At 39.3% G+C, this 15,005-nt stretch overlaps 1 protein-coding gene across 1 annotated transcript in view; it reads left to right on the plus strand.

Moving 5' to 3' along the window:
* Smarcad1 (SWI/SNF-related, matrix-associated actin-dependent regulator of chromatin, subfamily a, containing DEAD/H box 1) overlaps positions 1–15,005 on the plus strand; it is a 94,335-nt gene that overhangs the window by 476 nt on the left and 78,854 nt on the right. The window contains exon 2 of the mRNA XM_004640621.2: positions 128–370. Within this exon, the coding sequence (XP_004640678.1) occupies positions 175–370 (196 nt within the window). The 5' untranslated portion in view covers positions 128–174. The remainder of the gene's footprint in view (positions 1–127; positions 371–15,005) is intronic.

Here is a 15,005-nt window from a genome sequence, read left to right on the forward strand (position 1 = left end):
GACGCGCGGCCATCGCGCTGCCGAGCCCCGGCCCGCAGGGCCCTGCCCAGCCGGGAAGCCCGGCGCCGCGGGGGGCTTTGCGCGGTGGGTGGTCTTCACGGCTTCTTTGCCTCGTCCTCTCCCACAGGTAGTTCATTCAGAGCCCCAGCCCCCAGCGTGCCGGTTTGCACCAATATGAATCTGTTCAACTTGGACCGCTTTCGCTTCGAGAAGAGAAGCAAGGTGGAGGACGCGCCCGAGGCGAGCCCCCCGCGCCCCCAGCCCGCCCAGCCGGGCCCTTCCTCGCCCATCTCGCTCAGTGCGGAAGAAGAGAATGCTGACGGAGCGAGCAGGGCCAACACCCCCGACTCGGACATAACCGAAAAAACGGGTGGGTTACAGGGTTGCGAATGAAGCGCCAGAGTGTGTTTTGATGTGATGAAAGGCAGAGGGATGCTGATTTTCATTCTTGTTGTCATTCATACGGGTGCATTGTCCTCCAGTTTGCATTTGAAATACAGTATAGCTTTCATCCCTGTGAGACCTAGCTGAGCACCTGTCCGTTGTTTGACTCTTTTTTTTTTTTTTTTTTTTGTGAGTTCTGGGAATGTAGCCCAGAGAAAGAAGTGAAAGCGGAATTTAGGTCACCCTGAGGTCAGAATGGCTAATTGTAGAGAAGTGTGGATGATCAGTCCTGTAGTAGACTTTGGGGCTCTTATTTGGTTGCAGATTTTCATTCATTTGCTTCAAAAAATATTGGTCACCTACTGTGAGCTAGATGTTGATGCGGTGCCTGAGGACAACCCATGTGTACAAGCAAAGAATCCCTTTTGCACACTTCTTGCAGTCAGCTTCTTGGGTATCTCCAGAATACAAATAAATAATCGGTATTCTTCATAGTGAACGGATCATTTTTATCCCTTTAGCAGATAGGATAAGTACAGAATTAAAATTTCCATTCTAACCTTGAAAAGTTAACAGAAGCATTTTTGTTTGTGTTTTTCGAGACAGGGTCCTAGTGTGTGTGTGTAAGTCTGGCCTTAAACTCAAGATCTTCTTGCCTTACCCTTCAGAGCACTAAGATTGTAGGTGTGTACCTTGACCAGCTGGTATTTTGTAATTCTTACTGTTTCTAGGCTTAGGGCTAAGCACTTTAAATTTTAACAGTTTTCATAGCAAACCTACCAGGTAAATACGATTATTATTCACATTTTGCAAAAATGATATTTCGAGAGGTTGTTAAGGACTTGGTGGAGCCAAAATACAAATCAAGGCATTCAGTTCTCGAGCATAAACATTAATCATTGTGTTACATACTATAATTTCTTATGAATGGTGAAATGTTAGGAGTTTCAGTATGTATTTCAGTCTTTTTTTTTTTTTTTGTAGGAATAGTAGGAATTTTTTTTTTTTTTTTTTTTTTTTTTTGTAGGAATTGAACCCCAGGGTCCTTGCACTGAGTTACATCCCCAGCCCCCTTTTTACTTTTTATTTTGAGAGGGATTTGCTAAATTGCCCAGGCTTAGCTAGAAATTTTCCTGCCTCTGCCTCCCAGAGTACTTGGATTGTAGCTGTGTACCACCACACCTAGCTACTAATATGTTTTTTTGTTTCTGAGTTGTTGTTTTACTTGTTCTTTTATTTGTTTGGTTTTATTTTTTTCACTAGGGGTCTCATTGTGTAATTCAAGCTGCCCTTGAATTCACTATGCAGCTCAGGCTGGCCTCATAATGATCCTTTTGCCTCAGCCTCCTGAGTGCTGGGATTACAGGCATGCACTGCCATTCCAGGCTTTAAACTGAAGGATTTTGGTTTTTTTGAGACAGAGTCTCACTGTGTAGTTCAGGATGGTCTCAAATTTGTGGCAGTCTTTCTATCTCAGCATCCTAAGAATTGGGATTACCAGCGTGCCCCACCATGCCTATAAAATTGAGCACAGAATTGAAATGTGTTTTTTTGGTCGAAATTGATTTGCTTAACAGGAAAGACTGGTGCTTAAGTAGGGGATGTTCAGTCTTTTGAAGCTACTGCTTGTTCATTTTGGTTAAATGTGGGGCATTGGACAAAGCACAATGCGGAGTCCACAATTCTCATTTCTCAGTGGAGAAGCACTTACAAACTGGATTTCAGTGGATTGTTTTACTTGCTAGAATTTGTAATGTGAAAGTTTTAATTGCCTTTCTAATCTCAATCTATTTTGTGTTTTCCTTTTTTTCCTCTTCATTAAGTATTATTCTTCACTGGGATTTCTTTTTTCTTTCTATGTATTTAGTACAGGGTTTACAGGATCTTGCTACACAGATTGGACTCATAGTGATCCTCCTATTTTCAGCCTCCCAAACACTGGGATTACAGGTGTGGTGCCACCATACCCAGTCTCATTCACCTCTCAGCGCACCCCAGGGCAATCAAATTCATCCTTGTGTCTGCCTAAACAGGTGCTTTAATCCACTAAGCTATCTGGCTGGCCCTTCAGATTTCTTTCTATACACAAGTTCTTAGAAACTGTTGCTTTAAGAATCATGTATAGTCTCAACATTGAGAAATATGAAAAGTTTATTTTGAGAGTGGTGGAAATCTATCCTACTAGGAATATACTGTGTGGCTTAAAGAAATATTATTGTAAACAAGACTGGATATTTTTGTTCATTTGTTTTGGGTTTCTTTTCTGAGACAAGATTACTCTTAGGCAAGTAATCTGGTGGTAGCTCATGCCTGTAGTCTAAGCACTTGGGAGGATGAGACAGAAGGATCTCTGTGAGTTAGAGGCCTGCTTGTGCTACATCGTAAGTTCAAAACCAGGCTGAACTGTAGAGGAAGACCCTGCCCCAACCTTCCCCTCCAAAAAAAGAATTTACTATGTTATCCAGGTTGACCTTGAACTTGCTATGTAGCCCAAGTTGGTGAGCTCAGTCTTCTTCCTGAGCTTCCTGAGTGCTAAGAGTATGGATGTGTACCATCACGCTTGGCCTAGCACTGTGAGTTGTATGCATGAGGTAGGAAGTGCTAGGGATTGTATTAAAGGCCTTCATGTTGAACTCTATATCCAGCTTTAATTTTTAAGTTTTGGAAACCAAGACTGACAACAAAACTTGTCATCTTCCTGCGTAAGTCTCCCAAGTGTTGGCATAACAGGTATATGCCACTGTGCCCCATTACTTTTAACAGTTTCAGAAGACTGGTGAGATAGACTTTCAAGAAAGGAAACAGTAACATTTTGATAGGGACTCCAGGTCAACAAAAAAATTTTAGGGAATGGAAAGAATATAGTCAAGAAGAGAAGAGATGGCCAGGGAGATGGCTCAGTGGAATAAGTGTTTCCCTGGCAAGCAGAAGGGCCTGAGTTCAATCCCTGGTTCCACCAAAAAAAAAAAAAAAAAAAAGAAAAGAAGGGAAGAGAGAAAGGAAATGTCTAAAAAAGAGTTAGGAAGAGATGGGAACAAAGTTGAACTATTCAGTTTTGTTAAGGAATCAAAATGCATTTTACCTGGGAGGAAAAATGGAAGTAAGTAAGAATGCATGGGTTCATTGCTTGATGTATTTATTTTCTTGGTGAAATAGATACAGTTGGCTAAAGTGATTTTGAAAGTAACAGTGAGTAGTAAGTGGGAAAAGTATCTGTTATCCAAGTCTTCCAGAGAGAGTAGCTCAGCCATGCACAGATGATGTCTTCTTGGGTAAGACATCAGCACTGTCAGCTTGACTCTTTTTTTTTTTTTTTTTTTTTTAATGTATTTAGTACAGGGTCTATAGGGTCTCACTACACAGATCAGACTCATTGTGATCCTCCTGTTTTCAGCTTCCCATGCTCTGGGATTACAGGCACATGCCTACACACCCAGTCTTAATTGCCCTCTCAGGGTGTTCCGGGGCGGGGCGGGGCTGGCAGGCAAGCTGGGTCTGAAACCCTGAACCCTGGTCCCTGGGTTTGCCTAAGTAGGGGCTTTAATCCACTGCGCTATCTGGTCTGCCCTTACCTACATTTAGCCTGTTTTGCTTAGAAGTTTATTGTAGTCTCTGCCAGTGTGTGGGAATTGTCCTTTGAATGATAGCTCTTCTTGAGGTAGGATCTCATTTTGTAGTACAGGCTGGCTTTGAACTGGGTGATCTGCTTCAGCATCTTAAGTGCAGGGGTTATGGGCACGTGCTGTCATCACCATCTTCACTTGTATCATTTTAACTTCATGATTCTGTAGCCACTGGATAGCTACTATATTACAGTATTCAATAATTGTTTGTTGCATTCTTCATTTTTTTTTTTTTTTTTTTTTTTTTTTTTGGTGGAACTGGGGATTGAACTCAGGTCCTTGTGCTTGCCAGGGAAGCACTTATTCCACTGAGCCATCTCCCCAGCCCGCATTCTTCATTTTTAAGGTAATGTATGCTTTCATAAATGTATTAGCCATGGGGATTTTTTTCTGTGTTCCCTTTGTTATTTCTTCCCCCTCCCCCGTGATAAAAGATTTCTAAATTTTTGGTTGTATTTTTTAAGATTTCATCAGGCCGTAGTTAGGGTTGCTGTATCAAGCTACCATCAGCTGGGTAGGTTATAAACAACAAACTTAGTTTTCACAATACAGGCAACCAAATATAGGCCCCAGCAGTTTTGTTTGGTGGCAGCCCACTTTCTGCAGGGTCTTCCCACTGGCTGATGAAAGATGGGTCACTGGTCCTATTCCTGAGGCCAATGCCCAGGACTCAGTCCCCAGCCAGATGGCCCACTTTCACATACCTCACCTTGGGTGAAGTTTTTAACCTATGAATGGGAGGGGTATGGAGATCTTAATGTGTGGTTTTGGTTTTGTTGTTCTGTTTTCTTTTTTTGTGTATTTTTTGTGTGGGAATTGAATCTAGGACTTCTTTGGCAAGAATGTAGAGAAACCATAGCTCTGCACAGTGGGCAAAAACATTAAAAGTGTATACTTCAGAAAAGTAGGACAGCTTGTCAAATACTTAAAAATTACCACATGATCTATCAATTCCAGTTCTGAGCATATACTTAAAAGAATTAAAAGATGGGGATTGAAAAGCCATCTGTGCACCCATATTCACAGCAGTACATTTCACAACAGGCAAGGGGGCCTATATTTGGTTGCCTGTATTGTGAAAACTAAGTTTGTTGTTTATAACCTACCCAGCTGATGGTAGCTTGATACAGCAACCCTAACTACGGCCTGATGAAATCTTAAAAAATACAACCAAAAATTTAGAAATCTTTTATCACAGGGGGAGGGGGAAGAAATAACAAAGGGAACACTGAAAAAAATCCACATGGCTAATACATTTATGAAAGCATACAATTTTGTTACGCTTTTTATTTTGTAGGTCCTAAGGATTAAGTCTAGGATTCAGGTAGGCTAACTACTTGATGTGCTACTTTTTTGTGTGGGAATTGAATCTAGGACTTTTCTTTACACTGAGCTACATCCCAAGCCCTTTTTATTTTGTGTTTGAGATGGTCTATCTAAAGCCGGGCACATACTTGTGATTCTCCTTCCTCAACCTGCCAGGTATCCAGGATTATAGATTTGTGCCACTGTGCCTGGCTAGTCTTGGTCTTTTTGATAAAGCTTGTTTCATGTAGCATAATATCCTCAGGGTTCGTTCATGTTACAGTGTATAGTACCAGAGTTTATTTAAGGCCATTGTGTATATATCTATCATGCTTTGTTTGTTCTTTCATCCATTAATGATTGTATAGGTTGCCTCCACCCCTTGCGGCAGAAATTCCTACTCGGTGGGCGGGGTGGGGGAGGTGCTGCGGAGTGGGGGGCATCCCAAGGGGGTGGGAGAGGATCTGGCCCACGCTGTGCCTGGGCTGGGACTGCTCCCACAGGCGCAGGGAAGCAGGAAGCTCTCCCACACACTCACCGGGCCTGGGCTAGGACTGGCTCTGGGGGTCCCCAGAACGCGGCAGAAATTCTCACTGGGTGGGCGGGGTGGAGGGGTACTGCAGAATTGTGGGGGGGTTCCAAGGGGGTGGAAGAGGGTCTCACTCATGCTGCGCCTGGGCTGGAACTGGCAGGTCCCACCGGCGCAGGGTGTAGCCAGAAGCTCTCCCACACACTCACTGGGCCTGGGCTATGAGTGGATCTCAACCAATAAGATTAGAACAAGTATAGGTGCTAGGGTAGTATTGATTAAATGGGAATCAAATGGGGAAACAATAACAAGTGCACATGGGCAGACAAAGACTTTCCTGGAAGGACTGGGTTAAGGAGGTTTGGTCTTCACCCCAAGGTGATTGATGCCTACTTAGAATATCAGTCACTGCTGTACATCCCTAGGGGAAGTGTATGTGTGAGCTGTTCTTTCACTGAATATGCCTCCAGCTACAGTTTTCTTCTGCATTGACCTCTCCAGGGTCTAGTCTTATCTGACTGCTTACAATATTCCTACTTCATTTTAGCAGTGTTCCTGAAGAAGTAACCTTAACTGCTTTGAAGGGAATAAGGGGTGAAGACTGATCTGGCTACTTAGAGCTGAGAATGTCATAGTTGTGATTGGCAGTCAGAGATACTCCACTGAAAGTCTCTCTGAAGTCTGGAGAAGACAAGGCCACAGAAACAAGTATGCATGGTCCAAATAATAAAATCAACAGGATAATTATAAATATAGCCAGCAAAGTTTTCCACCAGGAGGAGCCAGTAACAGTTTTCCATAAAGAGGATAAGGAGAAGGCCCAGGGAATTTTAGAATCTGACATTTCATTGACTTGTTGTCTAATATCTTAAACAGATAATTGAAACATTAGCAGAAGGATTGGGAATGTATACAAAACATTTAGCTTTTATAATTGCACAAATACCCCCTTCTGTTGCTGTTAGAATGTCTAATGCGATCTGATTTTGGAGGACAGGTTGCCTCAATTTTACTTCTTTGTTCAGAAAAGAGACCAACCTCAGTGTTAAGGTCCAGTGAGTATAGTTAGTTGAGGCCTGGATGTGCTGCATGATATCCTCTAATCCTAGGAAAGGGATAAAGATAGAAGCCAGATGATCAAACCGGTGAAACACACTTCTAGACTATCAATGCCAGAGGTAGGCTAAGTTTGCAAGTTTATTAATACTTTTGACACTCCTGCCTCGTAACCTTGCAAATCCCAGCTTGCATCTTCCTATCCATCCAGGGGTAGCCAGGGCCATAATTTGGTTCCACAGGACTAATTATTGCCACTGGGACTTCTGCTCTAATTTTGGAGTGATGAAATCAGTTTGTTGGAAACCAGTCTTCAACCTGTAAAGTTATTGTTTATATATATTGTTGGGGGGGTGTTCACCTCAAGTATTTAGTAGTGTTAGGCTAGTAAGAATAAGAGTGATTTTTCTGTTCCTAACTTAAGGGCCTCTCTACCAGTATAGATATCCTATAGTTGGGGTTAACCGTAGATAATCATACCATATCTGAAAATAGCCATCTTGATAGCAACAGTTACTGGCTGTCAGGATAGGACCCTTACTTTTATTTAATAGGGGTCCTACTAGAGCCTTTAAAGAGGCTTTATTGGCCTTATTAGAAAAATTATGTCAGAATCATTAAGAATATAGTTCATTAACCACTCAGCTATGTTGCAATTGTGGGCTAAACTGTGATAATCTTGTAATTTAGTCCAGCCATCTCCTTGGAGTGGGGATACCTAGTAAGGAAGTCTTGATGTACTCTACAAGGGAACATGCCACACATATCCAGCAAGATGTTTGTTATATGATTATGCAAATTCTGTGCCCTACATAGAAAAGAGTTGCATTCTCCCTTAAGCGGTAAAGTGATTAGAGTAATGTCTTACTTACCTGAAAACTTTTTTCTTGAATGAGAATCTTGAGTCTTCTCTTGGTTCACAGGACTATTCTGGTAATGGTTTTTCACCTCAGCTACAGTCCAGGTGACAGTGCAGTCTAGGTTGATCCTAGGGAAGGGGACAGTGAATGAAGAGACTTTACCAATATGAAGTCTCTAGGTTGGAATATGGGATTTCCTTTTTCTTTAGGCTGAGTGTTCTTCCATTAGCTGTTGAAGAGTATGTTGGTATTTAGCCAGTGAGATGGCATCCGTCTTTTCTTTTCTTTTTTTTTTTTTTTTTTTTTTCTTCACTGTATTTTTAGGGTGTTCAGGGTCTTACTACTAGAACAGACTCATAATGATTCTCCTGTTTACAACCTCCCAAGTGCTGGCATCACAGGCATGTGCTACCACGCCCAGTCTCAATTGCCATCTTGGTGGGGCTTGGCATGGCAGGCCTGAGAAATAATCTCCTGGCACCTGCACCTGCTTGCAGGTGCTTTAATCCACTGAGCTATTTGGATAGCCCTTTAAAGTTGAGAACTATTATTTGTTTATTTATTTATTTTTTGCTGGCTCAGGCTGCCTTAAGGGTGGTTCTGGTAGACATGTGGAGCTGGGGATTGAACTGTGGTCCCCTGCGCCTGTCAGTTTAGGACAGCAGGCACTTAAATAACTGAGCTGTTCTGCAAGCCCCCAGGCATCTGTCTTTCTATCAAAGAAAAATTGTTAGTGAGAAAAAAGAATCTATAAAGCATTTCAGATGGACAAATGCCTAGAATTTGAGGTGTATTTCTTATTTTGATGAGAGCGAAAGGTAGTGAGACCACTGTAGGTGGGTCTCTTGAGCCACTTTCCGAAGATATCTTTAGGTTTTTATTCATTTTTCTGCCTTTCGTGATTATAATTTTTAATGCAGTAGAATAGAAAATTACCAAAGTGTATCAGTTACAGTAGCAGTACTTGAACTTTTTGTTTTAGTCACATCCAACTAATAATTGTATTTTATGTTATAATTTAAAATATCTTCTATAGTAGGTTCCACTTAAAAATATTTGTAAAACATTGTTCTACATGTTAGTTATTTCATGTTGTTTGCCTTTTGAAAAGCTTGAGTTAAAGGCTCTTGTTTCTCTTTATTGATTCTTTATATATCGTGTGTATCTGCATTTTGTTAGTATATAGTTAAGATGTCATCTATTATAAATACAAAATCTATTAAAAATTTCTTGACAGTACAGTGCTTGTGCATTGTTCCATATTAATATAATAACTTCCTTTTCTGTTACTGTTTGTTGTTCTGGCTCGCCTTTAACTCACTATGTAGCCCAGCTGCCCTTGAACTCACTATAATTTTCCTGCCTCAGCTTCATATATACTGGGATTATAGGCCACACTCAACCTACCCTTAAAATTTGTCTGTACCATTGTACATACATATATATTTTTGCAGTACTTGAGATTAAATCCAGGGACTCAAACACAGTAGGGGAGTACTCTCCCACTGAGCTATATCCTAGTCGTTTATCCTTTTGGGGGCCTAAATTTGAAGTGTTTTCTCAACTTTTGTATTTCCTCAAAATTGTCCTTCAGTCTCCTATTTAGTTTATTCATTGCTTTTTCTAGTATTTCCATGAGTTAGTTTGTCTTTAATGAAATACTAAAAGTATTTTCCTATCTAACTTGTCCTTTTTGAAGGACAAATTTACAATGTGTTTTGCTAGTACTCATAAGAACTGCCTTATAAATAAGATGCTGTGTTACAGGATTGGGCAGTGTAGAGGAGAGCAGTACATGATCAAAATATCAAAAATAGCAAGCTTTGGCAAGTCTGCCTTCCAGTTATAAAGGTTCATTTGATTTTATTCTACTTTGGGAGATGAACTTTATTTGTAGATCATTAAGTTGGTATAACTATCTAAATTCATAATTTCCCTGTAGTGATTTGTTTTTGAATGAGTCTCATGTTGGGCCACTTCTAAAGACAAAAATCAGTAGTAGGCATGAATGCTTATTTTATTTCATGATATACTTAGAAATTCAGTGTCTGAGAATAGTTATAAGGGTGCTGAAAATCTTATACTGGGATGTAAGGTTGCATGCTTATGATATTGGTGCCTGTTACTTTCCATAATGAGAAAATGTTATCTTTTATTTTTAAAACAAGATAGCTAGGGTATTTCTGTGTGAAAGGACAGGCTCTTTTGTCTCATATCCATGTAGCATTTTATGTACTCTCTCATAGCATGAGTTAAGCCTTATTATGTGTGTTCATGGCTTGTTGCCCCTGCTGCTTTGTTGAAGACAAGTTGAACTGTGACTTGCCTTTTATTCTTTATTGTCTGCTCCCTATAAATAAGGCACTGTATCCAAAACTAAACACGTAGGGCACTCAACACACATCAAATGCAAATAGTACCAGATGCTTTTCCTTTGTAATAGTTTAGGCTTTTCACCATCCTTCTTCCACTTTTATATCTATGTGTGGTATGTGTGTGTTTCCAATGTCCTTTTAGATATTACTTTAGATAATTTAGATATTCCAGTTTGCTTTGGTTTCAAAAGCATCACTACCTCACAAATATCTTTGTAGCCATTGGCTCTTAGCTATTTTTACTATTATTTCTAAAAATTGTCCAAATCTTAGTGTTTAGCATTATGTTAATTCTAAATTTTTTACTGTTTTAAAAAGTTGGTGTTTCAGCAATAAGCTTTCTCTGTTTTCCAAAAGTTTTTAAAATGTGCTTGCTGTGCTCATCTTAGGTTATCTGCAAGGTCAAAACTATTGTCAATGAATTGAGACCTTACTTGCCTTCTTCACTTGATGGTAAAAAGCAGGAGTAGGTGGCCAGGCATTGTGGTACATGGTGTGTAGTCCCAGCTGCTTAAGAAACCAGCTGCTGACCACTTGTTTTAGGCTAGCCTAAAACTGTGCTACTAGAGTAGATAATGTATTAAGACCACATCTCAAAACAGAAACAAAACAGTAATAATGGGTAGAACTGCTGGTGCCTTTGATTAAATCAAAGACCAGACTCGAAACAGTTTTGGTATTTGTTTTAAATGCTAATTTCATGTAACAGTTTTTCAGTGAAGTAATAAAAAGTGTATTAAATCTAAACTTGTATCTGGGTGAAGTGGTACACACCTATAATTCCAGTCACTTAGGAGACAGAGGCAGGAAGATTGATGAGCATTCAAGGCCAGCTTTGAACTATGTTGTGAGACCCCACCTCACCCCCCAAAAAACCTAACAAGTGGATTTCTTATTTATTATTGTGTGAAATGTGTAACGTGTACTACCCTTTATTTCATAACATAAGCACAATTGCCATCTTAAGGGAAAGCATATGAGCAATTGCTTTAATTTTTTTTTTTTTTTTTTTAGTGCAGATTGGTGTACTGATTAATGGGTTTAGAGGTCCCTGAAGACCATTGGGCCCACACGGAAATTTACTGGGTATAAATTGGGTTACCTGGTTACTTTTCTTCCATTGGTATTTAGACCTGGATATCCTGTACCTGGATTAAAGTTTAACTCAGAAATTGGGCTCCAGGGCAGATCCTTCTTTCATGTCTTTTCTTAGCTACCTCCTTCACAATGTTACAAAATAATACACTATTCAGAGTTGATTAAAATATATACTAAGGCAGTGGATTTAATGTAACACAATGCAAGATTTTTGTGGTTTCAGACTACATGTTGCAGCTAATCTTTAGGAAGCTGTTACTTGTTAAGTTTGCTGTAGTATCAAAGAATATCCACTTATTTTTAAAAAGATGTGGAGATGCTGAATCACTGTGAGATATGGTTACAAACCCAAAGGAACTACTTAGTTAATGTTATATACAAATATGGCTCATGAGCTTTATAATGATTAGTATCATTTTATAGCAGTTAGTGGGAGAAGATAAGAGTTGTTTTTTTTTTTTTCTTTTCTTTGTGACGGAACCAGGGATTGAACTCAGGCCCTTGCACTTGCTTCTTCTACTGAGGCAAGCGCTTATTGTACTGAGCTATCTCCCTTACCCCCAAGATAAGAGTTTTAGGGTATAGTGTTTTATTTTGTAGCTTTTTTTGAGATGGTTTCACTATGTAGTTTAGCCTCGAATTCAACCATTCTCCTGCTTCACATCTGTTCATGGGAGTACAGGCCTTTGTCACCACTCCTGGCATTTGAATTTCAGATCCTTTATTCTCTTGGGCAAGTTGGTTTCTCACTCTTAACCTTAGTTTTGTCTATAAAATGTAGTATTTTTTTCTTTTTGCATTTTTTTAGTATTAACTTTATTGAGAAAGAAATGAGACAGTTTCAAAACAGGTTAGTAGGACAGTTACAGTAATTAATACATTGCATATTCTCTTTGTAGTAGTTATTCATAGTGTAAGATGCAGACATGCTATCTTGTCTAAACACTATTAGTTCAAAGCTTTCTTCTCATTGAACTAAGAGAAAGTAGCCATATATCTATGCTATTTTACACACACACATATTATTTTTTCACTACAAAATGGTCCTTCATTTATATCCCCCTTTTTTGTTTACTTTTGTCAGAGATGGGTATTCCATTGCCAGTCAAATATTATAGGTGTATGAATTCAGCAAAGTAATCCAACATAGTCCAGTAGTCCATAATACTAATGGGTTGTTCACAGGACTGGCAATGTCAGAAGTTGTTGACTTGAGCTTTTTACAGCTCAGCTTATTAATACAGCTTTACTTTTTAATACCTCGTTTTTGTACTTTTCTGCTTGATGGTTAAGACGAAGATAAAGCAAGACCTATATAATAAAAAGTGTAACTTTTGTATCTGACAAGGTCAGTCAAATCCCCTCAGGATTTACCCTGCAACCCTGTACAGCAGTTTGTAGATCTTTTGTTAGTGTCGGCCATGTGGATGAATCATGGCCATTGCTTGACCAATTTGTTCTCTGTGAAAGCCTGAGAGTTTGCACTCCATGTGACTCTCCTTAGGCACACTGTATATCGTCAATCACCTTCCTCTGTGACCCTATAATCTCCTTGAACAGACGATTTGGGACACCACTGAATAACAGGATGTTACAGTACAGGTTCTCAAATGTCCTGAGTCCTCCATGACCTTGAAGGGCCAGGGCCACAATGTTGGCTATCCTTGTAGCCCTTCTTTTTCTCTAATTTTTTGATCTGCAAACATAGGTTGTTAACCCTCCAGAAGAGAAGATTAATGATATTATTACTCTGGAACCTAAGCTGTTGAGCTTAACATCAGTATCTGCCTGAATGTCAAATGCCTTAGACATAACATGGAACAGGTGTTTTCCATCAATCATTGATAGGCTAAACTTCAAATCCCTACAGAATGTGAAAAAAATAAAAAATAAATTTAAAAAAGTAAAAAAAAAGAAACAATAACAAATTTTTACACAGAAATTTAGAAATCTAACCATACACAACATTGTATCAGGAAGTCCTATGACATTTTTTCTTGTCTCGTTTTCATTTATTACCCCTTTTTTTTTCTTTATTTTGTTTTTAAACAAACATTTACTTGAGAGAGGGTATTGCAGTAATTGATACGACATTAGAAGCAGTATGCTTTTTTTTTTGTGGAACCAGGGATTGAACTCAGGCCCTTGCACTTGCCAGAGAAGTGCTTATTCCACTGAGCCATCTCCCCGGCCCATGAAGCAGTATGCTTTTAGACCAGAATAACAGACTTTCCAAGCATGGTCCTAGTATTACACATTGCTATATTCAGTGCAGCTGCTTAATTCACAGGTATCAGCATATATAGTTAGTCAGGGTGAGAATCCTACCAATTAACTGCTACTTTCAAAAACCTGATGATGGAGATTCTCAAGATTATTGCCTTAACCATATTGTGTTTATAGATGTATGGTTTTGTACCTGCCATGTTTCCTAGCTTTTCTCCTTGCCCTCTCTTTGTTGTTTAATCCTTAAGCTCTTGCTTTCCATTTAATTGTGTTATACCTTTCAATTTTATTTCTTCTTTTGAGTTCTTATACTAGGGAGACTATACAATATTTACACATGTGGGTCTGGTTTATTTCGCTCATGATTATATCTTCAAGAGGCATCCACTTATGTATGAAGTCTTTGAGTTTATCATCCTCTATAGCTGAGTAATACTGTTGTATAAAAACACCACATCTTTTTCATCCATTCCTCAGGTGACGGGCATTTTGGTTGTTTCCAAGATTTGGCTATCACAGATTGTGTTTCTATAAACCTAGGTGCACATATATCACGATGATGTGATGTTTTCAGTTCTTTTGGGAAAATACCCAGTATGGGGAAAGCTGGATTGAATGGGATTTCCAGTCCTTGTTTTTTAAGGAGTCTCCACACTGATTTCCATAATGGTTGCACCACTCTACATTCCCACCAGCAGTGGAGAAGGGTTCCTTTTTCCCCACAGCCTCTTCAACATTTGTTGTTGGGTGATTTCTTTATAATAGCCGTTCTTTCTGGGGTGAGATGATATCTCAGTGTTGTTTTAATTTGCATTTCATGGATGGCTGGTGATGTGGAACATTTTTTCATATATTTATTTGCTTCTTTAATTTCGTCCTCTGAGAAGCAGGTGTTCATCTCGGATGCCCATTTCTGGATTGGGTCTGTAAATTTTAGGGCCCTAATGTCTTTTAGTTCTTAATAGATTCTAGAGAAGACTTTTGTCTGAGTGCTTCTGAGTTAAGATGTTTTCCAAATTTGTGGGTTGTCTTTTCACGCTGTTGGTAATTTCTTTTGACGTGCAAAAACTTCTCAATAAGAGGAGGTTCCAGTTGTTAATTCTTTCAAGTATTACCTGTGCAGTTTGATTTTTGTTTATGAACTGTTTGCCTACCTTTATGCCTTCAAGAGTTCCTCCTACTTTCTTTTCCAGATTTAGTGTTTCTGTTTTAATGTTTAGATCTTTAATCTATTTTGACTTTAGTGCATGGTGTCAGTTTTTAGTTTTCAGCATATAGAGAGCCAGTTTTTCCATGCTTTCTTCCAGTAAGCATGTTTGGCCCCTTTGTCGAAGATAAAGTGGCTGAGTGTGTTTGTAGTTGCTTCTGCATCTTCTAATCTATTCCATTGATCCTCAGGTCTATTTCGTTGCCAATACCATGGTGATTTTATCACAGTAGCTTTGTAGTATAATTTCAGGTCAGGAATTGTAATGCCTCCTCCCTTGTCTTTGTTGTGCAAGATTGCCTTTGCTATTCTAGGTCTTTTCTGGTTCCAAATAAATTTTAG

Source organism: Octodon degus, unplaced genomic scaffold (genome assembly GCF_000260255.1).
Source record: "Octodon degus isolate 3935 unplaced genomic scaffold, OctDeg1.0 scaffold00125, whole genome shotgun sequence".
In the NCBI taxonomy this organism is placed as follows: domain Eukaryota; kingdom Metazoa; phylum Chordata; class Mammalia; order Rodentia; family Octodontidae; genus Octodon; species Octodon degus.